The 24,613-nt window shown below is 45.6% G+C and overlaps 1 protein-coding gene across 1 annotated transcript; it reads right to left on the bottom strand.

The window, feature by feature from the left end:
• Window positions 1–16,413: 16,413 nt before the first annotated feature.
• ZBTB25 (zinc finger and BTB domain containing 25) lies at window positions 16,414–24,365 on the bottom strand. Its single transcript, XM_054027889.1, has 3 exons — window positions 24,316–24,365; window positions 20,669–20,848; window positions 16,414–17,921 (listed from the first exon to the last, which is right to left on the bottom strand). Exons 2-3 carry the CDS (start codon window positions 20,839–20,841, stop codon window positions 16,796–16,798), a joined length of 1,299 nt encoding a protein of 432 aa, XP_053883864.1. The 5' UTR covers window positions 20,842–20,848; window positions 24,316–24,365; the 3' UTR covers window positions 16,414–16,795.
• Window positions 24,366–24,613: the final 248 nt, after the last annotated feature.

Raw genomic sequence — 24,613 nt, 5'->3', positions numbered from 1 at the left:
GGAATGTAATCAGCTGAAAGTAATCAGAAAAACCTCAGATCAGGCCCTTAAACACCTGCCATAGTTGAATCCTGAAACAGGTTTGTCATTGACAGAAAATATCAAATGCTTTGTTAGAGTTTTTGTGTATATTGTATAATATATACAATAAGTGTGTGTGTATCACTTGCCCTGTTCATTACCAGCTCTTTAAAAAGAAGCCTTTTGATTGTAATCTGTAAAGAATGAATGTGGGTCATGGGGCTATGATTTATGTGCAGCAGCCAAATAAACGACCATATTCTCCTGAAAACATGCATTCTTGTGCATATTTCTGAGCTGATGCAGAAATAGCAACCTCACTTGGCAATTGTGCATTGACCATTTGCAATTTTGGGAATCTTTTTTTCTTCCCCAGGACAGCATATGGATCCTGTGTTAAAATACAAGGGCTATAGTTTTTCCTAGGAACAAGAGCTCAGTCACATTTTAATCATTGGAGGTAGAGAATCCGAGCAGAGTACACACTTAATGGCACACACTGAAAATGAGCAATGAACACCAGGGCATACTTCTGTGTATATGTGTAGAACTCCAGCCTTAAATCTAGAGGTGTGAAAAAGTGTCTAAACTTTCTTTTCTATTAATATATTTGCTCAACTGTAGTTTGGATCAGAGTATCGCTGATCCAGGATATGTAATATTAACGAATTAGTGCTTTATACCGTTTGCTGTAAACATTGTGGCATAATTTAAAAATGATGATCCTTCAGGACTTTATGCAACTTTGGAACTCCTGCAGTGTTCTCAGGCACAACATAGAAATGCAGGAAGAGGCTTGTTTGAGCTAATGGACTTGCACTATATGTCTTGATAGATCATTGCTGGATGGAGGGGAATCAAAGAATATCAGGGTTGGAAGGGACCTCAGGAGGTCATCTAGTCCAACCCCCTGCTCAAAGCAGGACCCTAACCCCAGACAGATTTTTACCCCGGTTCCCTAAATGGTCCCCTCAAGGATTGAATTTGCAGTCCTGGGATTAGCAGGCCAATGCTCAAGCCACTGAGCTATCCCTCCCCCCTGCAGCACAGTGTAATTCTGGAAGGTCTGTTGGCTGTGGAAGAGAATGTCATGTGTTTTGTGAAATGGATAAAAGTTTACTCCTGTAGTGGGACAGCGTGTGTGAGTCAGCATAGCTCCCCTGAGATCAATTTCAGGTGGCTTTCATGTTGATGTACACCAGCCGAGGAACGGGCCAGTGTAGGTATTTAGAAGAAAATGATACAAAACTTGTGATTAGGAAATTAGAGATTGACAAAAATACACTTGTGCTCCAACCATGGGCCTATAGGTGTTCACTACTGATATATGTTCAGGTTTGTGTTAGCCATCCTTTTGCACTGCAGCTAGCTTTTCCTTCCATTATAACTGGCTACATAACTAACAAGCACTTCATTAAAAATGAATACACCTGTTGTTTTCTTGCATTGTGATTGGGTGGCTATGCAGGAAACAGTGATTTTTACATTGAAAGACTAATCTACAATAAAGATCACCTGTCCAGATTTGAATACTTCTAGCCACTCAGGCATCCATCCATACAGCGAGTAGAAACAGGTTTTCTAGACATTGCTAGAACTTTTGAGAATATCTAAGCAAATGTGTCCTTTTCACTAAGTTTTAACTTTGATTACTGTGCGCCAAAGCAAGTGTCACCCATTTTTAACATGTTAGATATAATTAATGTGGCTTCATTTTGACTAATAATTTCACTAGGCTGTGTGGGTTTCAGACATACTAGGCCAAGTTCAGTCCTGGTGTAAGAAGGTGCAACTCCAGTGAAGTCAGTCGAATTACACCCATTTACACAGACCTGCGTTTGGCTCACTGTTCTTATACGTTTCAGACTTTTTGTAGTGCTAACAGTAGCAAATGAGATTAATTTGTGTTCTAGATCAAAAGAACCTTAGCACCCTTCTTCCTTTATTTAGCATCTTTCACATAAGTATTTTGTAGTATGTAATAGTAAATATTTGTAATTTTTCTTTACTTTCATTCATTGCACTTTTATCACAGGACATCACAAAGAACATAGAACTTTATAAACATGAATTAATTACGCCTCAGAGCCTCCCTCTGTTCAGACCAGACAGAAGGGTTATTCGTTTACTACTAAGAGAGAGAATGGTCGCCTCTTGAATAAAGAATAGTAAGTTTGTTTTATAGTTGTGTGGGTGTAACTGGACTATGAAACCCATAAGCATAATATTGCCTGGCTATGCAAAAGCTGCAGATGTAAGGTATTGTGGAAGGTTTTTTAAAACTGTTTTCTCACCGGTGGTTAAAAGAAACTAGTATGCTAGTTAACCTCTAATGCTTACAATCTGACTTTGAGCACGTATGTTACTTTCTTCTCCAGCCATCTTGCTTCTGATTCAGAAGTCTGCTGCCTCTTTGAATTGTGGAAGTGGTTTCTGCCTGGCGTTTGTCTGAATGAATGCTTTTTTTTTTTTTTTTTCCCCCCTCTAGTCACTCTGCATTCCTTCCTACTTCTCTCCCCCGACATTTCCAGCATGATCCTTGGCAAGGACAACTCCTCTTTCTTGCCCATTCGTACTTTGCAATGTCATGTTGAATATTTTATTTTCTCACAGCTTTTTTTAATATAAGCAACAAAGAAGGAAGAGTATTTAAATACATTTTTTTTAATACAAACTTAAAGAGCTTTTAGAATAATTCACCATCCTAGCACAATTGTATTGTGGTAATAGTGAGCAGAAAGCAACTGTGTTAGTTTAAATGATTCTTGTGAAAACTGCTAGTAAAGGGTTCAACAAGTAGGCCACTAAAACGAATGAACTGTGTGGGGCCAGGTCCCCAGCTGTTATAAATCCATGTAGCACCACTGAAATCCACAGAGCTAGTTGGACATTGTTGATCATTTTTATGAAAGTGCAAGAACTGTTTCACAAGTGCAATCAAACTGTCTAATCCAGGAGAAAGTGTGTGTGTGTGTGGGGGGGGGGGGGGGGGGGGGGGGGGGGGAGGTAGGTATTTAAGCTAAATGGAAAATTGACCTAATTGATGGATCCAAAAACTCACTTTCCAGCAGTTATGTTTTCCTCAAAATAATCATCAGTTTTTATAAAACTTAGTGTAGGTAACATAGCATAACTCTTTAACACAAACTTCCAGATTGCCCTTTGTCATTACACTTTTGTGCGCGGTAGTTCTGATTCAGAGGGTTGTGTGGCTTTATCGGGCGGGACAGATTTAAGACACACAGGCAGGTAGGTAGCAAAATGACACGGAACTTGGTGATGTCTGGAATCTTTTCTAGAGAAAAGAAGTGGACAGATTTTCAGTAGAGCGAGGCGCTACATCAGTTTTACACCAGCCAGCTATTTGGGAATTCTAGTTTCCCTTTGTTTGTTTCAAACCCAACCGTGATAGAAGGAAGGCGTATTTTCATTGAAACAATTCTCTGCTAATGTAATCCTTAGGTTATTGTAATTACTTCTGACCGCCAGTGTGAGTCAGGGAAGCTGGGGTGTACTGCATCTTGAAATCATCTGTATTCATCTTCAAACTGTGATTCTTATTTATTTTTTGCTGGATTCTCTTGGCTTTTCATAACAATAATTTGAATTTTAAGGGGGAGATGATTAGGACCATTCATAATTTATAAATTAATAGCTGCTCTCTGGTTACATATTACAATAGGAGTGCTGCTTCATGAACAGGGCTGGATTAAGACATAGGAAGTGTTTGCCTGTGCCAAGGGCCCCAGCCCTTGGAGTCATGTGATTATATCAGAATCTCACCTTTCATTTTAATAAAAGCAAGTAACCGATGCAGTCTTGTCTGCAGAGCGCCTGAGGCAATAGCACTGACAGGTGTGAGCTGCCGCAGGCAACTCGAAGACCCACTGCTCTGGGGGACCTGCGGACACCACCCCAGCAAAGAACTGTGTGGCAGGAGCAAAGCGCAGTAGGCCTGGCCCACTCACCTAAGCAGCCTCAGCTTGGTTACTGAGGTAAGTGCTGCCCCCTTCTCTCATGGGGTGAGAGGGAAAGAGAAGTGCAGGTCCTTGCTGGTCCCACACAGGGTGGGAGAGGACCTGCTGTCACTCATGGGGCTTCCTTCTCTGCCCCATGCCACTGCCCTACCCCTAACACCCCAAGAAAGGAGTCACATGTGGGACAGGGCTGTAGGCTCGGGAAGCACTGTTGCGGTGTGTCTAGGCCACTGATTGCTTTCACAAGCTGCACGGAAACTAAGGTGGGCAGTTCTGAGAGTCACAGTCCAGTTCTGAATTCTAGAATTTAGCTGCAGCCATATCTCATTGCCCGAGCTGGACACCAGTGTCCAGGCACCTATCTGGGCTAGCTACTCACCATCTTCTTAGGAGGCCTCTAGAGATGCTGCTGCAGAAGTCAACAGCAGGGCAATACTGCTGGTGAACAAGCCATCGCTCCTGGAAAATCAGTGAGCACATAAGCTCTAAGGTGTGTACAGCACAACTTGTACAAAGGGGGGAGAGAACTTGAACTGGGCTTGAAAAGCATGGAAAAAACAGGCAAGCCACTCAATAATAGCCCACGAAAGCTTATGCCCAAATAAATTTGTTAGTCTCTGAGGTGCCACAAGGACTCCTTGTTTTTGCTGATACAGACTAACATGGCTACCACTCTGAAACTAGTCAATGACCAGTGTATCCTAAAGTTTCTTGTGTCCTTGGTGTTACACTGGCTTCTGGTGTGGTTAGGGCTTTAAAACATGACACCTCATTGACCGTATTAGTGACCACTCAGTCACTGTTGGTATTATCTGTCTAATAGACGTGTTAAGACAAGAATAACCTTGGGGAAGCTGATATAATGAAGTTTCCCCAAAAGTCCCAAGCTACACTTTATTAGCTGGTACGAGACTTCACCACCCTCCCACCCAGCCCTCTGCGAGCTGTGTAAGGGGTCTGAGTATTTCAGGGGGAGCACGTAATGTTTTATAGTAGGCACATTTTCCACAATTCTGGGGTTGTGCAATTAGTTGTAGAATCCATTCCCACTGAAGAATATAAGCTTTAATTCAACTCCCCCCCCCCCCCCGCTTCTCCTCTCTGCCCCCCCCCCCCACATTTCTAGACCACATGGTTGCAAAGACAACCCTCAACATCAACTAATGCAATACCGTCAGCCTAAGTTTGCAGGTCACCTAAACCAAGTGTTAGATCCACAAAGGAGGCACTGAAGAGCCAATTTTAGGCCCCCTTTCACCTACTGGAATCCTCAGCCACAAGTTAGGCCCTTGGGTGTGGGGAGAACTAGGTGCCTAAGGAGGGGATTCATAGAAGCCAGCATGCTGAGCAGGGAGTTGCTGAACTTTGGCCTTCTCTACTGGCTAAGAGAGGGGCAGGAGCTATGCCCCACTCTCAAAGGTGCCTCATTTTGGGCTGGGGAGGAGGCCTGTATTTCTGCTTCACTGCTGTGAACCCTCTCCTGGAGTTGGGCACCTAAGCCAGGTCTTTCCTTTCTTGCAAAGAATGGAAGAAGAGATGATACAGCTGGCATCCCCTTCCTACCCAAGAGCCCAGTGATTAGAGCGTTCACTTGAAATGTGGGAGACCCGGTTTCAAATTTGTATGTTCCACTTTGTATGAAATATTAATGGGAGCAGGGACTGGGACCTGACCCCTTCAACAGCAGAGAGTGAGAGAAACCCACCCCAGCATACCCTACAGCACAGTGATTAGGGCCCTTCCCTGGGAGGGGATACCACCTCTCTTTAGGTCTCTGCTCCACATCAGGCAGAGAAGGACTTTGAACCTGGTTCTCCCACATCCGAGGGGAGTGCTATTGGTGTAAGATGGCCCTACCCCCACCACTTCTAGGCACACGCTGTGAATACCCATTGGCCTGGGCCTGCAGTCGAGCAAGGCAGAGGGGTTGAGGTTCCTGCTGTGAGTGAGGTGCTCAGCTTCTCAGCACCATCAGGATGTGAGCAGTTTTGCACCAGCAGAAATGGAGCCCCCTCGGGGCCTTTACGGATGGAAACTCAGGTGCCTAGGGAGTTTAGGCACCTACAGGGTTGGGCAGCAGCTGAGCACAGCTTTGAGAATCTAAATGTTGGGTTAGGTGCCTAAATCCCCCTGTGGAGCTAGCACTGGTGCCGAATTCTTTCAGTGGACACACACTGGAAGTTGTGTGCACATTAGCTAAGGGCAACAGTGGATCTCAGAATGTTAACCTTGAAATCTGACAATTTACATGTCAAAATTTGAACACTCGCTGCTGATGGGTGTGCAGAAAGCTCTAGATGAGGTGCGTGTCTGTCACTGTGCTCAGCAATGATAGATCTGTAGCAGGAGATATTGCTGAGTGGCAGGTGGGGGAGGGGGGGAGAAGTGAAATATTCAACCCCTCCCCCCGACCACCATTTCAGATCATCTCGATTCCTGCCCACAAGGGAGAGGGAAGGATGCATCATCTCCCTGTTGCTACAAAAACTCAGCCCCCTGCTTTTTTTCTGAGTGCCTACAGCGCCCACTTTTCCCTTGACAGCTTCTCTAAAGCAGAGGTGGCTCATTGCCATCGTGCATTGAAATCTGAACAGGTTGGCGGCAGGCGAAATGATGGAGAAACATTCTGAAATTAAAATTTCATTGAATTAAATATCCAAATCAATAGCCCAAGAAACGCTGAATTGACTGTACTATTCAGGGCACGCTGAACGCAATGCAAGCCTCTCTTCTTGTATCGACCTGAAGTTGCCGCAGAACTATCAATGAGTCAGGGTGTCTGCCATGACAGGCTGCCAGAATCAGGGCTGGTGGAGAAGGGCAGTGAGGCAGGCACGCCGACGTGTGCTGCTGAATTTAGGCTCAACTTGCCAGTGAGGGCAAGGAGGCCTTTATCACAGGCACACGAGGAAAATTAATAATCTGACCATTGCTGGGAAAAACCTGTTAATAAATATAGGGTTGGACAGGGGTGTTCCCTCAGAAAAGATTTTACAATCTGGTTTGCTGTTCCTCCTTTGCTTTGGGGTCTGGGGGGGCAAGAGGGGGCACAATCGGCCCCAGCTCTATACCTAGCACAGCTTGCTTCCCGGAGCGTGTTGCTATAACTGCACTGGCCAGTGGCCACCATACTGTCCTTGGTTGTGCCGGGGGAGGCTGGAATAGGGGCTTCACACACAATGCAGGGGTCAAGTATAGGGGAGTTTGGGGGCAGGCCTTACATCCCGCCTCCCTCCCCTGCATGGACCGCAACCTGTCCCTAATGCAGGAACTGTTCAAAGTCCTTACAACCGTTGTTCAAGTAATTGCTCAACAGGTGTTTAGAGAAAGATTTGCCCATAAAGCTGAATAACCCTCCATTCTGTGGGGCAGGCATGATGCCTGGTTCGCTTCAGTTCCCAAAGCCTCTTTCATGTGTTCAGCATAAAACGAAAAACTAGGCCCCTCACTCATCCCCTTTACGTCGAGGAGCCATTCGGCTGGTTACACTGTGCATCGGAAACAGCAATTTCACAATTAGGAGAGGCTTTCTGCGTCTTTGAAGCTGGGCCATTGGCTGTTTATCTGCTCAGTGGAAACACATCAGAGCCTTATAAATGATGTAATTACATTTCGGTGCTTTAAGCTCCGGCTTGTTGTTGTTCATAAACAGCCAGCTATTAAGAAGGTCAGACCATAGTCTAGCTTCATTACATTTGTCTCCAAGTTTTATTGCGCTAAGTGGTTTTCCTGGTGCCTGCCTTTGACAGGAACACCAGTCAGTAACAGGCCCTTCTGACACAGCCAGCTTAAGAGCAGGAATGGTGTTCTTTTGATTGAAAAATCAAATTGGAGTTGTGTGACTGACGTTATCGCTTTCAGGTTCCCTGTAAAAGGAAATAGGAGTTTAATTTCTGACTGGCAAGGTTTATTGCTGGCTGAAGATTCAGGACAGGGGCAAGGCTGTAATTGGTGGTTGCTCACCGGAAGACTTTTTTTAAATTGTAGATACACACACACACACACACAGCTGAAAGAATGGTTAGGTAGGTTTTGCAAGTCTGTATCCACAGTGATGTTAGATAATTGCAGTCAGCCTCCACATCACAGCATTTCTGTACATTTCAAGATGTTTTTTGTTTTTTATGGTTTGCTAGTTCAATTTTATGGGTCAATAATTTCAGGTCACTCCATGTTGGTAAAACTAATATTGTCCCTTCTGAAAGAGTACGTTTGTTGCAAATTTTATTTAACATCTTTCGGTATGTGTGCTGCGTCTCTGAAGTGGAAAGATCCAGTTTTGCTGGAAACATCACTTGCTTACCCCACCCCCATTCCCAATCTAGAAGAAATCTTAGGTAGCTGTCTGTGTTTAAAGCCTTGACCTAGCCAGATGCCAAGATAATGCATGTGCATGTGAAATCTGTAACAGGCTTGTTTGACCGTGTTCAAGCTGGAAAAGCAGGATGACGGCTGCACTCAGATCTCTTCACTGCTGAGGAACGATAATAGTGAAACCCAAGTCAGAGATCCCAGCTAAGCGGAGCATGAACAGTTAATTTAGCTCAGGCAAGGGAGAAACTTGTCAAGTTGTGCATCAGTACCACCTTCTGGCCAACCAAGTCCTCACACAGGCAAAGTTGCCAAAGCAGTACATTTACCCTTGTCTGGGTCATCCCCCAGCTTCAAGGTGGCATTAATTTTAAGATGGGGCAAAATGTGGGGCTTAGAGGGAGGACGTGGGGATGGCTACAAGCTCAGTACCTAAGAAGGTCAGGCCATAGTCTAGCTTCATTACATTTGTCTCCAAGTTTTTATTGCGCTAAGTGTTTTTCCTGGTGCCTGCCTTTGACAGGAACACCAGTCCTAGTTTTTTGTTTTATGCCGAACACATGAAAGAGGCTTTGGGAACTGAAGCGAGCCAGGCACTTGTTGGGCCACTCCAGAAGATAGGAGGCAATTAATTTGTTTTAATTAGGCCACAACTTTAGTCACCTACAAATATCTGAAGGTACCCAGCAATAAATTGTATAGTGCACCTCATCTTCATTCCTTAATCAGTGCCACATAATCGGCAACCTTCTCCCAGCCAGTCCCTTGCTATCACTCTCCCCTCATATAAAGGGATATAAAAGAAATATATTTTCCCTCACCACCACCTTGGCCAAGGCCAGGTGGGGAGGGGTTGGTGGTTTCTTTTTTTTTTTTTTTTTTTTGGCCTTCCCCACCACAGGTCTGGGACCCAATGGACTGGGACAGGGATTTAGGTTATAACTTATAACGTTGCGATTTAGTACTTAAAACTGGTGGTGGATGTCCAGTGCAGTCAGCTCCCCCATACCAGACATCGGCGCCTCAAACACCCCTTCCTCAGCTCCCTTAAGGAATGCTGGCTTTCAAATCTTTTTCCAAGCCATTTTTATCCACTATCTGGATCCCTGCCATAACAAGTACCTGCACTGGCCAGTCACCACTAGTTTTAACGTACTAAATTGCAAAATTATAACCTCAGTCACTACCCCAGCTCAGAAAACTGGAAAGGTTACATACCAGTATTTCAAAGAAGGCTTCACTGAAAAGGGTAATGATATTTTTTTTTAAACTTTTCCCTTATTTTTTGATAAAAGTTTTCAGTGTCCTCAGTTCATATTACAGACCATTTTTTCAGCTCTCTGAATTGATCTGTTTTTGTGTTGATCAAATAACTTCAGATATTTAGGAGTAATTAACGGTACCCAGTTCCTCTGCTTATTGTGTCAAGTGATTTTATTTCTATCAATAAAATACATGAAATGCATTGCTTTCAGTCCAATTGTAGAGCCTACACAGGTTCTCTTTTTAAAAGAATAGGGTACACATAAATTCAAACATACATTCCTCCGAATATTTTATAATACAATAATAAAAAGTATATTGATACATAGCAATGAGTGGCTGTCATGCCTACTGTCATTACTTGGAAATGTCGCCTTTTTTCCAAGATTTGCATTTTATTCTGCAAATTTTTTATAATTAAGATATTTTTAGTAGTGGCTCCAGTTAACCCTATTTAGATTGGATAGTACTTCTGTCTCGCTAGCTTTTTTCAGCTGCATTCATCCAGGGTGGACTGATTTCTATCGCTGCAATTTAAATCACCCCTTTTAATAATGATAGGTATCAGGAAGCATTGAAATCAATGGTTTTGTACTTTTCAGTTATTTTGGTAAAGAAAGATTCTCATTGCTTGGTAACCAAAACATGTTGATTAGCAAGTAAATATAGACTTTATACTAAAAATGGTGCTTTACTGCCTCCAGAGTTTGCTGAAGTGCTAAACCAGCTTTTGACAACAGTAGCCTCTTTTGCAGGTGCAGGGAGAATATTTTCTTCATTTCAGTTTATTCAGCTAATTCAGTTCAGTCACTATTACAGAGGTCCCTGATCTATGGGATGCACCCCTCTGGGGGGGCACGAAGGAATGTTCGGGGGAAGTGCAGCTGGGGCCTGGGCCAGCCCCCACAGTGGGCAGGGAGGGAGCGCCACCCGGCTGCTGACCCCGTGACCGGGGTCCCGGCTGCTGGCCGCAGCTGCTGGCCCCACACCCAGGGCCCCAGCTGCTGGCCTTGGCCCCTGGCCGAGACACTGCTCCTGCCCCTGCCCTCAGCTATGGACCCAGCCTTGGCCCCCCTTACTCGTGTCTGCGTCCCCGCCTCCTGAAGCCATGGCCCCACTCCTGGGGGTGGAGATAGGGGTAATGGGGGGCACGAGGTAAAAAGTTTGGGAACCAGTGCACTATTATTAGTTGAATAAACTGAAATGAAGAAAATATTTTCTCTGTACCTGCAAAAGAGGCTACTGCTGTCAAAAACTGGTTTAGCACTTCAGCAAACTCTGGACCCAGACGCTTGGCCAGTGACTTTCATCAGTTCAGTGGTTTGACTTTGTTTACAATCTGACAGCAAATATGTACTGCTTAATATTTTTTATTTAATTTAAACAATTTTAATAATTATAAGTTTACAAGTTAATATAGGTTGTCAAATTCAAATTGTAAATAGATTTTTTTTAAAAACAAATGAATTTAATTAAAAGAAAAATCCAATTACAATTTTTAAAATTATTTTTTAAATCGATTGTTACACACGCTGCATGACTCACGGTGGTATATAAAAGACATTCTATAGAAATACTCAAGGGAAACCCTTTTGTAAAGTATATAGCATTTCAAAGAAGTTAAATGTATTCAAGTCACAGATGACTGTACCAGGAAGGTTAACTGGAGAACACACTAGTAAGCCCTTCAGAAAATAAGGAACGATTACCTATCTTTTGTAACTGTTGTTCTTCGAGATGTGTTGCTCATGCCCATTCTATTGTAGAGCGCGCACCCACATGAGTAGTCATTGGAGACTCTTGCGTTAGCGGTACTCATAGGGCCAGCTGTGGCGTCCTCTGGAGTGCCACGTTCGTGCCAGGGTATATCAGATGCCACCAGCCCTATGCTCTCTCAGTTCCGTCTTGCATACAACTCCGACAGAGGGGCAGGAGGGTGGGTAATAGAATTGCCATGAGCAACACGTCTTGAAGAACAAGAGTTACAAAAAGGTGGGTAACCATTTTTCTTCTTTGAGTGCTTGCTCATGTCGATTTCATTCTAGGGGACTCACAAGCAGTGCCCTTGGAGGTGGACTCAGAGTTCACAGTCTTGCAGATTGAAGCACAGCTCTGCTGAAACCAGCGTCATTTTGGGCTTGCTGGATCAATGCATAGTGTGAAGCGAATGTGTGGACGGACAACCAGGTCGCAGCGACAATTTCTTGGATCGGCACCTGAGCGAGGAAGGATGCCGGGTATGTCTGCGCCTTAGTTGAACGAGCCATCACGATTGCCAGCGGGGGCACCTTCGCCAGCTCATAACAGTAGCAGATTCAGTCAGTGATCCACGATGATATTCTCTGGATAGACATTGGGCAACCCTTCAGTCTGTCCGTGACAGCAACAAACAACTGCGCTGACTTACGGAACGGCTTCATTCTATCTGTGTAGAAGGTCAGTACCCGCCTGACATCCAAGGTATGCAGCCTGAGTTCCTCATCCGATGCATGAGGCTTAGGGCAGAAGACCGGTAAATATATGTCTCAACCAGTATGGAACTGGGAGACGACCTTGGGCAGAAAGACCGGGTGTGGATGCAGCTGGACCTTTCCTTATAGAAGATTGTATAAGGCGGTTCCGATGTGAACACCCTGAACACCTCCGGGCCGAAGTTATAGTGACTAGGAAGGAGACCTTCCAGGAGAGAAGCAGAAGGGAGCAGGAAGCCAAAGGCTCGAAGAGGAGACCCATGAGCCTTGACAGCACCAGGTTCAGGTCCCAAGGGGGAACCACTCTGGACATGTGGGTAAAGGCACTCCAGGCCTTTCAGGAACCATGCCATCATGGGATGGGTGAAGACCGACCTGCCTTGAAACGGAGGGTGGAACGCAGAAATGGCCGCCAGGTGTGCCTTGACTGAAGAAAGCGACAAGACCTGGAGGTTAAGGTGCAGCAAAATAGTCCAGGATGTCCTGCAGCAGGGCTTCCGCCACACAAGTGTGACGATCTGCGGCCCAACACATGTACCGCTTCCACTTTGCCACATAGGTAGCCTGGTGGAGGGTTTCCTGCTACCAGCAGGACTTGCTGGACACCAGTGGAACACCGCTACTCATCCCCACTCAGCCACGCAGTAGCCAGGCTGTCAAGTGCAGCATTGCCAGGTTCGGCTGCAGCAGATTGCCGTGGTTCTGGGACAGGAGATCCGGCCGAAGAGGTGGCTGCAACGGGGTGGCTGCCGACAGACTCAGCAGCGTGCCGAACCACTGTTGCCGAGGCCACGCTGGGGCTATGAGGATGACGGCCGCTTTGTCTTGCTTCACCTTTAGCAAGACTTCATGGATAAATGGCAACAGCAGGAAGGCATACATCAGCGCTCCCCACCACAGAATGAGGAAGGCGTCTGACGGGGAGCTCTTGTCCCTGTCCTGCAGAGAACAGAACACTTAACAGGTACTTCACAACTAACTAACTAACCATTAACTATTTACAGCTAGAAGCACAAGGCTAAGGTAGAAGGGAAACTGCTGGCCGCTTGCGAGAAAGGGACAGAGGTGCTCCGACTGGCAGTAAGAAGGAACTGAGAGGGCACAGGGACAGCGGCACCTGATGTACCGTGGCATGAGTGCGGCACTCCAGAGGGCACCACAGCCGGCCCTATGGATACCGCTAAGGCAAAAGTCTCCGACGACCGCGCATTTCAGCTTACGCACACCTACAATGGAATGGACATGAGCAAGCACTTGAAGAACATTTAAGTTTTTATGCTCACTAGTTTTAAAAGATACGCATGAACACAAAACAGTTATTTACCAATTTCAGAAAGTAAATTCCTCTTCACATTCAATATGATATAGTTACTACTACTATATAAATACATCACAGCTAGCTAATAACTCATGCAGATGTGACTTCTGCTCAGTTTCATTGTTCCCCTTTAAGTATCCTTCTGGCAATGTTTTAAAAAAATTACACTTAGCACAACTAAAGACCACAACGTATAAGGAATATATATCCTAATTTGTTCTTTCCTGTAGCATGTTGTGTCTGTATGTCCTACTGTCATCAATCCTTGGTTTTGTTTTCATGGTCTACTGTTTAAAACACATTAACTAGTTGAGAGACTCCCGACTAGGGTTTACAAGATTCAGCTTGACCAGGTAATTTGCCTTGTCTACATTAGGATTTTAGCGCATATTAACGAACATGTTAAAACCACACCTTTTTTCCTAGGTTGAAGTTACACCGGGGAACAAAGCAGAAATTGGCTTGGCTGCCCATTCAGAGTCATTTTTTTCTAAGCGTCAGTGTTTGCGAAAGAGGCTCAACCAACAAGAAACAGCTGCGTGAGCATCCCTGTATCACCTTAGGAAGGGGCTTCAACCCTGGTGTGCAGAGACCCCCTCTAAGAAAAGTCAAGTCTCTGTCCATGCAGCTCTTGGCTTCTCTACTGAGTATAATGTAAAGAAATCAAATCAAGAGGAGCTCAGTCCTAAAAATAATTAGCATATGATGCTTTGAAGTAGTTCAAAAATGTTTTGATTTCAGATTTTTTTCTGGGCCTGATCCCATCTCAGTAGAGACAGGTGAAATCTACTGACTTCAAAAGAGATTTGGACCAGGAATTTTGGCAGGCATTTTTCTCACCATTGTTCAAAGATTTTCCCCATCACTGTGCATTCGAGTGACACAATCCCATGGTAACGGACAGGCAAAGGCTTTCATTGCTAGTCTTAACGCACATTTTTGGAAAAGTGCCTAACACATTTTTTGAGCAGCAGAGTGGAGCAGCTCGCAGCATCTATTCAGTACATATACAAAAATTGTTCTTTATATCAGAATTACTCCATTTCACTGTTGGCCGATTCCCCTCTCCCTCCCCCTCCCCCGCAAAGGTACACTTCTTTGGGCGCTCTTTATACCCCGCATTGCAGGAAGTGGTTTGTGATGCTCAGATGAAATAACGCTATAGAAGAGCAAAATATTAACCTGAGGTCAGAATGAATGTGAATGCACATTTGTAACTGACTTGGAAGAATACATTTTTGAGATATGCAGGACATGATAACAAAGGCATAAAAAACTTCTATTTAAACAGTATTACGGTTGTAGAAGAGACAATGTTCCTCATCTATGGGTTTTTCATGTTCACATCACCCTAGTAGTTAGGAGCATATGATTCAAAGTTGTTCATATATAGAAATAACTTGCAGTAGGGAAAAGGATTTTTTTTTAAGAGATGGGGTCCCCTAGATCAGGGGGTTCTCAACCTTTTTCTCTCTGAGGCCCCCCTCAACAGGCTATAAAAACTCCAGGGCCCAGCAGGGGCAGGGGGGGCGCCTCGGGACAGGGGCCTTGGGAAAAGGTGTAGTTTGACTTCTATTTGGGGAGTCAGGGGTCATTGGGGCTCAAGCAACCTCCGCATGGTGGGGTCCAGGGAGGGGGGGAGGGAGTTTATATATTTAAATTATAACTCAAAGGTGGGGGGCTTAGCTCAAAAAGTTTGAAAACAGCTTAGAGTGCAGGCAGGTGGTAGCTAGGGGCTGTGTGTGGGCAGGGAGCGGGGCACTAGGGCTCAGGGTGTAGGGAGAGGAGTATTAGGGGCTGTGCGCAGGCAGGGAGAGGGGCACTAGGGGCTCAGGGTCTAGGGAGAGGAGTATTAGGGGCTGTGCGTGGGCAGGGAGAGGGGCACTAGGGGCTCAGGGTGTAGGGAGAGGAGTATTAGGGGCTGTGTGCGGGCAGGGAGAGGGGCACTAGGGCTCAGGGTGTAGGGAGAGGAGTATTAGGGGCTGTGTGCTGGGAGGACTCCCCTGCTGTCCCTGTTCCTGGAGGGGTCTGCCAGCCACGGAGCTGGGTCTTCCCACCCTTCCCTTACCGGCTGCCTCTGCAGGAGCAAAGGGGGCTGGGAGTTGATGAGCAGCTTCAACCTGGGGCATGAGCAGGAGAGGAGGGAACGCTGCAGCTGCCTGCTCCATGGCACCAGCCAGAGCAGCAGCTGCCCCGCACTGCCCGGCTCCGGCTTCCCACCTCCAACCTGGCCCGGGGGCGGGGAGAGGAGATGAGGGGGGACTCGGGGGACATGTGGAGGGGCCCCCAGGACTGCCTTGATCTTGGGCTGCAGTTTGTGGGGGGGGGGAGGGGGCAATGCCCTCCATGTCCCCAACTCTGCCCACCATGGGTTCAGTGTTTCTGCTCCACAGGGAGCACCAGGGCTCAGGGATTCAGCCCCACGCCTCCTGGCTTCAGCCTGGTAGGGGTCACGGGCCATGAATCGGGACTTCAGCCCTGCACCTCCCCCGGCTTCAGCCCAGTAGGGGGTGCCAGGGATCGGGGCTTCAGCTGCGGGGCCCCGCGGCCCCCTTGAAAGGGCAGAGGGTCTGCAGACCCCTACCCTAGATCTCTTGGAGGAGACTCTTCACCTGGATCTCATTCCATCTTACAGAGGAAGGTTCATTAATGGGACCCTTTGAAGAGCTTCAGTAGGATTTGGTTCCACATTTGTGGAGGGGACTGATCAAGCAGGGGGAGGCCTGCTGGGCTTAGAATGGGGAAGGATGCACATTAGTCCTCCTGAAGCAAAACACTTAAGTAGATGCCGGACTTAAAGAATGTATTCCAAGTCAATGGGACTGCAAATGCTTGCTGAACCAGGGCCACTGTCTCTACATCAACCCCTGGGATTACCAGGAAAAGGGAACAGCCTGAGGTTTATGTGCTGTAGCTTGTTCATTTCCCACATGTCCTCTGTACTTTGGGTTATTCTCTCTTTCTAGGGAATTATATTAACCTTAAAAAAAAAAAAAAAAAAAAAAAAACTAATCAAGAAAAGCAATATCCTCTGAACACATTCCACCCACTTTGGTTTCAGAATAATTCTAAGGACACACACTCAGTCCTAAAGTTTTGCTCAGTATACTAGATGCTTAAACCCCACACTCACTAACTTCTACAATCTCATCTTGGATAACACACAGGTCAATTAAGTGGTCATTTATGAAAGATGGATCTAAGTTATCTGGACACCGCCGACAAACAGCTTGTTCTCTAATCAACTTGGATTTTAAGGTTTAAATATCCAAGTAAAAGGGTATACATAATTGTTACAATCTCATCTCGCTGAAGACAGAGCTGTTAGGTGAAGAGAAAACTTCAGAAGAGTACCCAGAACATTCAGCAAAATGGAAGGACACAAACAAATTGAAGCATTCACGCTTTCAGCTCATCAGAGGCAACATACAAAGCTATTCTACGAGGATTGCATCAACATTTTCTGGAGCAAGATCAGACTCCAATGCACATGATGAATCTAGGTGATCTTGAGAGAGCCTGGAACTTTTTACTGTACAATCAGACCAACTGTCACAATAAGGATGAAACCTGTGGGCTACTGGGTTACCAAACCTTTGGCATCGGTTGTATTTGTATTGTTTCCCTTTGTGTGTGTACATGTGTTCTAGCAACTGGCTCTTTCGGAGAAATTTGTGGCCACAGACTGTGCAACTGATTTTTCTCTTTCTTGAAAAAGAGAAGTTGCAGTTTAACTCCACAGGCTCAGTGTCTTTGGAGATTAGCGACAACTGGCCATACTGTAACGGCTCTGTGTTACTATGGCTTGGACGTTCTGACGGATGCTCATTCTCTTTCAGTAGGAAGGCACCGAGCCGGTGACTTTCAATAGCTTCCCCCTTTTCAGTAATAGGCTGCACTTCACCAAGGTCATTGCTCTCCAGGATGGAGGCTGGGACGCCAAAGGGAAGTGAGCCAGAGACGTGAGTGTGCAGGTGTTCCCGCAAATTGCCACGGGAATCAAAACGCTCCCCACAGTAATGACATAAATGCATTTTGAGATTAGTTTTAGAAACATCTGGAGAGGGCGACGTGTGACTTTGGGACACCACTGGCTCGGGGTCACATTTCTCCTGCTTTATAGACACAGATGATTTCTGAAGCGCCTCCACTGGTTTGACAGCTGCTTGGGTGGAAGGATGGGTGATCTGTTGTTCGAGGGTACCATCATCTAGTCCAATAGCAAGTGAGAGCTGTAACTGTGGGTGATCGCCCTGGTTAGCAGACCTGTTGCTGGCATTTGTCAGATTTTCTTTTGCTCCAAGACCTTCCTTTGTTGCTTTGTGTGCAGTTGAGATCTGAATTCCATATAAGTTTGAAGACTGCATCGTCTCTGGGGAAAGTATCTGGTTCATTTTAATTGCAATGTGGGAAAGGTAGTCCGCATGGAGAAATCGAATGCCCTCCTCCAGCCGGCTGGGGTTGACTGTCTGCTTTGGACCTTTTCCAGTGTACATGATGTGCAACAAGTAGCTGAATATGTCTGGTTGGATATCTGTAGGCTGAATCTTTATGCATTCACTGTTTAAAACAAAACACATGATTAAATATATCTGTTTCTCCAAATGATAATTCTGGCCATTATTTAAGCATTCATGTGGCCCATCATTTACTTTGAGAGAACACACATTAGCTACCTTTCCCAGATTCAGAATAAATCTGACACATGCACAAAGAGACGGACATGGGCATAATTTACATGTGCAATTATAGTGACTGCGTGCATAACTGTATTAATTGGGCACGAATGTGACCAGTTAGCCATACACTCACTCATTTGTATATGCAGTGTAACTTTGCATGCCACTGCGGTAATTGTTTGCAAATTATGAATTCAATATTGTGTGTGATTCTGAAAATCTGGACCTAAGTCTATTGCTATATATTTAAATAATAATTCATTATTAAATTCAATAATTAAATAATGAATTCAATGAGGTGGACTGATTTAAATCAAAGTGATTTAAACCATCAATCTTAATCATGATTTAAATTAGCAAAGAGGAAACTTTGATGTCAATCATCAATTTTAAACATGATTTGCATTTGTACTTTTTAGCTGTTTTCCTAAAGGAAGGTTGATTTTCATTGCTTGGCAACCATTAAAACATGTTGATTTGCAACTAAATATAGCCTTTTCACTAAGTGTCATTATTTTTTTTGATAACCAGGAGGATACACTATATCTATACACATTTATTTAAGCAATTAGATAGATTAACTTGCATTTATTCAGATTTTTGATTATTACATTTATTATGTTAGAATGTGGGAATGATGCATTTCCTATTTACTAGATGATTACTTGTGATTTGTGTCAAGCTCTATTTGGATGGATATTCAAATTCAATTAAAAATGCACATAAACAACATTTTAAAAATTTAATTAAATACAACTACTTTAAATGTGCTGGATACATAAGAAAAAAGTGCATTAAAATTAGCAAAACATATTTTATATTAAAAACTTGCTAATTTATTAAACAAAGGAAGAAATTTCTGTAGTTAGTGACTTGAACTGATTGTTTCTGGTCACCATGTCCTTCAAATTTTAGAACAAGTAGATCTCATCCTTAAACACCTAGTTTTTATTCATAGTTTAGAAAATGAAGATGGTTTTCCTGTTTTTCTTAACTTTGAATGAACTAGTCATTGAACTGAGCGAGTTGAATAAACTGAAATGAAGAAAATATTCTCTCTGCACCTGCAGAGGAGGCTTCTGCTGTCAAAAACTAGTGTAGCACTTCAGCAAACTCTGGGTCCAGATGCTTAGAGAGTGACTTCTACCAGTTCAGTGGTTTGACTTTAAAACATAGCAGCAAATATGTACTGCTTAATATTTTTTACAGTATTTAATTGGCCTTAATAGATTATAGTAAGTTAAGCATTAAAATAGGTTGTCATAAATTCAAAACTATTTTTACATAGGTTTCTTTTAAAATAAACCTGTGTTTAGTTTAAATAATATATATTGTTAAAAATCATTGATTTTTATCCACTCTGCATTACATTAGGTATATATTTTATCAGCTTTATGTCCCAATGTCATTAAATGGTATTGATTATAATGAACACTCAGCACTAATCTCTCACTCCCAGCCATCAAAGCACTTTCCAATTTCCAAATTTTAATCACAGAGACTTCAACATCGCTGAAAGGAGTAATTGCAGATAGGAAACTGAGCACACAGACAGAGACCAAATCTGTAGACAGCATCTCCATGTCAGAGGCAGGATTAGAACTCAGGAGCTATCCCGTGTAACTACAAAATCTGACCACTTTGTACCCAACTGCGGTGCAGCATCTGAATATCACCATGAGGTGACTGATATACAGGGCCGGCTCCAGGCACCAGCCTGGCAAGCAGGTGCTTGGGGCGGCCGCTCCGGAGAGGCGCGGCACGTCCAGGTATTCGGCGGCAATTCGGCGGACGGTCCCTCACTCCCGCTGGGGGCAAAGGACCTCCCACCGAATTGCCGCCACAGATCGCGATCGCAGCTTTTTTTTTTTTTTTTTTTTATGGCTGCTTGGGGCGGCCAAAACCCTGGAGCCGGCCCTGCTGATATACAAGGCTCTATGACACTTGAAATGAATTGATGGTCTCAGTGCAGTCTGTTAACTCTAAGTGTCTGCAGCACAATATTGCACTGTCACCCTTGCTAGTAGTTGTAACAGCAAGGACATGAATTGAGTGAGTTTGGAAACTGGACTACACCGGTCTCCCCAGAGCCATTTGGTGACAGTGTGGGAGGAAGCTTGTCCAGCCACCAGGCATGCTCTGTGTACTCTGTAGATAAATACAAAGTTAGTTCCCAGGCCTTACAGGTCAACAGTAAACACAAACTCTGAACTCAATTTTATTTTTAAAACTTCAACGTTGGTCCAGATGGTAAGCCAAAGTATTGTATTTATTTCTATGTACACACAACTTCAGTGAAAACTTCTAGGCATTTGCCGCTTAAGAAAGCTGTGATACTTCTTCAACTTTTGTTTCTCTGTTCATCCCTCTTTAAATGTGCAGCAATGCCAAATGTTGGACCTGAACTTTGGCTTATGCTGATTAAACAAGTAAGATCAAAAGGACTTTCTGACACTACATTCTAGACTGGAAATGAACTGGTTTTAGAAGGTTACAACTCCATAATTGTTTTATGTAACCAACCCTAAATCATCTAATCCCTTGCTAATGTTCCTTCAGAATTTAATTCCCTTTGAAGAATAAATTTTAAAAGTTGCCTTAAATGCAGAAAAAGATGTATGTTCTTACCTTGTCTGGTGAATAAATATCATCTTAAAGTAGTTTGAAAAAGCAGCTAGCACTGCTCTGTGGGCCTTGAAGTAAACATCTCCTATTGCAACTGTACAGTCACAGAGAAAACCAAACTCACGCTGCATATTCAACTGCTGCAGGAGGACTAGACTGTGACTAGCTGTATCCATGGCGTTTCTAAAGGCAAAAGAGGACAAAATTTGAGTTCTTGGTGAAGTGAAGATAATTGTAAGTAGTATCAAAGACCAGTTTATTTCACTAAGGAAGTTATAAAGGCGCATAGTGTGGAGGTCATACAAAAGCGAGGTTCTCTGACAGTGCAGTATGTTAACATCTGCCAGGTGGTATGTACACCACAATTTAGTAACTTCTCCCACTGATATTATTAGGAATGCCCCAAACAGTCTACTGAAATTGAAAAATGATCCTCTATCTTCCTTTGTGCTGGGTAGAAACTCCAGATTTTTTTGTTAAAAAGAACATGCTTCATCTAAACAATCTGAAGTTACCAAACCTTAATGTCAAATGGACTCTGCTTGACTTCTGACCTTTCCCCCAGAACTGAAACTACTATAGAATAAGAAAACTATTTATCCAAGTCAGTGACCTTTATTCACTGAAGGTCTAATGCTGCATTCTCTGTGGAACCAAAACTTCCACTAAGAGTATGTCTACACTACAATGTAAGCCTGGGCTCAGACTCAGATTTAAGCACAAACCCCCATCTGCCCACACACAAATCTGGCTGACTCCAGGCCAGTGAGCCTTCAGTACCCAGGCCCTAGCTGGGGGGCAGGGTCCCACTGTGAGTCGGGTCCAAACTTTATCATTTTTCAGTGTGGACGCAGCTCTGGGCCAGGTCTCCAGACTTGTGCTCTGAGAGTCCGACAAACAGTACCTCACAATCCCCTGGGCCAGTGTTTCTTGCCTTTCTATCCCAAGATTAGCCAATCAACTCCCAGGAAACAAACGCAACCTTCCCTCCCCACCTGCTCAGTGTTTAACCCTTCCATTTCATTCTGAACTGAACAGAGTTAACTGTTCCCTCCCTGCATTAGTTATGACCAGTGAGAAGAAGTGGTCCTTTGCTGAGCACAATGGTCATGGGACCATAGTCAGATTCTGTTAAATCTCTCGTTTGAGACAAACAAGACATTTGATTTCTGGAAGAGTACCAGAAATGACCATGTGTACCATGAAATATTGGATAAGTCAGCTGTGTTGGGGATTCAATGGATTGAAGCAGAGGGGCAGATCTCATGGCTCAAGACAGACTATTGGAAAACCAGGGATGAGAACTGCACTTCTAGGAACTTCCTGTCATCCTGCCTTTTACAAGGAATTTGACCAGATGCTGGGAATTGCACTGAACCCACAGTGGTTCACAATAGCCTGATGAATGGGGATGGCGACCTTCTAACCCCCCGAATCTAAGGGCTTGTCTACATTTTAAACACAGCAGAGGTACGGCTGCAGCTGTGCCACGTCAGTGAAGATGCTGTCTACACTCACAGGAGGGATTCTCCTATTGGAATTGGTAATCCATCTCCCCGAGAGGCGGTAGCTAGGTCGACGGGAGAATTCTCCTGTTAACCTTGCGCTGTCTACAACAGGGGCTAAGTCAGTTTAACTGCCTCATTCTGGGGTGTGGATTTTTTACACCCCTGAGTGAGGTAGTTATACCAACATAATTTCCTAGTGTAGACCAGGCCTAAAATAGTATGGGAGGGGAGCTAGCAGCTGCTGGATCAAGCTCATGAAGTGACTCTGATGCTCACACCAGTCCCCAAGGAAGCTTTGCTGCCGGAGCAGCCACAACATGGCCAGGGTCCATACTCTGAGGAACTGTTTGATATGGCCTGGGGGAAGCAGCCTGCAGCAGAAATAGTAGCAGAAATAGAAGTAGTGACGAAGCTTGGTAAGTTTCGGTCTCCATGTTTGTTATTAACATACCAATGGGAGAGATGTCCAGCTTATGACCCAAGGAAATTTGGGGATTGGTCCTGCTTTGAGCAGGGGGTTGGACTAGACGACCTCCTGAGGTCCCTTCCAACCCTGATATTCTATGATTCTATGAAATTATTGTTACAAGGTGCAGATAGCAGCGTGTATCAGCTAATGGTGGAATGCACGCCAGCACCATGGTGAGTCCCACCCCTGACCACCACGCAGAATTCAGAACGGATACCGGGAAGTGCAAACAACAGCAAAACAAGCAGTTGTGAAAACATTTTTACTAGATATTCAGAAGTTGTTAGAAAGACCCTTACATTGCCTTCTCTGACAGTACACCATATCATACAAATCAGCCATGCCAGAGCGGACCAAGCCACCTGTAAACTGTACCAAGGGTGCAGGGGAAATGTAGTCCATGGGTGACAAATTAACTCTCTGAAATACACCAGGGGTTGTATGTAATCCAGAAATGTGTCACAGATGGGGGCGGATGTGTGTGCTTTATAATTCTTTGTTACAGAAGTATGCGGGGAGGATTTAGGTAATGCATTCCCTAATATGAGTCGAGGTGGGAGGGATAGCTCAGTGGTTTAAACGTTAGCCTGCTAAACCCAGGGTTGTGAGCTCAATCCGGGGGGGGAATTTGGGGCAAAATCAGTACTTGGTCCTGCTAGTGAAGGCAGGGGGCTGGACTCAATGACCTTTCAAGGTCCCTTCCAGTTCTAGGAGATGGGATATCTCCATTAATTAATTAGGGAGTCCCTGTTGTGTGTAGACACCTATGGAAATCTGTTTGTAAACCCCCTGGAGGTAGCCAGGATAGGAGTAACTATCAAATTCACTGTGATCACAGCCGTAGGGAAGTGCTGGGGGAGGAGAGAACAAACAGGACCTGGCCCCCCACTACTTTAATTATCCTGCTGAGTCTGACGTTCCCTTTGGCATGACCGGAGACGCTATTATGTGTCTACACTACAGTGAGCGCCTAGCACAATAGGGCCCTCCCTGGTCCATGCCTTGGGATTCTGCACGTTACACCAATACACGTTATTATTAATAATAAAGAATAATAATACTGCACTGCCGGATCTAGTTCCTCCTGGCCTCGTTTTACACGGGTCTGCACCTCTCGGCAGCTGGCGGCCCAGTCTCACACGCACACAGTCCGTCGCGGTTTAATTTCAGACCACAGCAGCAAGCCCGCTAGTTTATTACGTGGCTGCTGCTCACAAGCTGCCATGGTTCATCCAGCCTGCAGTCTAGCTCATGGGTCATGTCATTCCCCCCTCCCCATCACCGGCTCACGCCCGAGCCATTGTCTTGCAAAGCCCCAGCGTTAAGCTCGGACGCATCTTGCAGGCATGCGGGCAGCCCCGGCGGCGCCAAGCAGCCCCTGGGACGCACCAGGTAGGCGGGAGCCAGCCCCCGGGATGCGGCTGCAGTTGCACAACAGAGGCCAAGAGGAGCTGCCGCCCGACCTATCCAGGAGCACCGGGCGGGCGGGCGGCTGCTCCGTCCCCGTGTCCGGGAGCTGCAGCCCGAGCTGCAAGGATGAGCCAGGCAGGGGCCAGCCACAGCTCCGGGATTGCTGCTGAGCAGCGAGGCCGGGCCGGGCCCCGGGGAGGCGCTGCAGGGACGGAGAGCGGCAACGGGCAGCCCCTGCGGCGCGGGCGGGGCTCGCGGCTTACCGGTGGGAGGCTCCAGCCTGCGCAGCTGTTGGCCCGGGGAGGCGGCCGCGGCTCGCGCATGCACCGGGCCCTGGCGCGCCTCTCATCTCGGCCGCGCGGGGTGAATCCCCCACCCCCGGGAGCGGAGGCTGCTGCAGCGTCCCCGTGCGGCTGGAAGGGCCCCTCTGCAGCCCCCTCCCCCCGAGCAGGGCGGCTCAGGCTGGGCGGGGGGCCCTGTCCCTGTGCGCGCAGCGGCACTCCTCCCGCACCGACCCCCTGGCGCACAGCGAACAGGGGCTGGCTCAGCGAGGGGCTCCCC

The sequence above is a fragment of the Malaclemys terrapin genome, chromosome 4 (genome assembly GCF_027887155.1).
Source record: "Malaclemys terrapin pileata isolate rMalTer1 chromosome 4, rMalTer1.hap1, whole genome shotgun sequence".
Classification (NCBI taxonomy): domain Eukaryota; kingdom Metazoa; phylum Chordata; order Testudines; family Emydidae; genus Malaclemys; species Malaclemys terrapin.
This window is presented reverse-complemented; position numbering and strand designations above follow the sequence as displayed.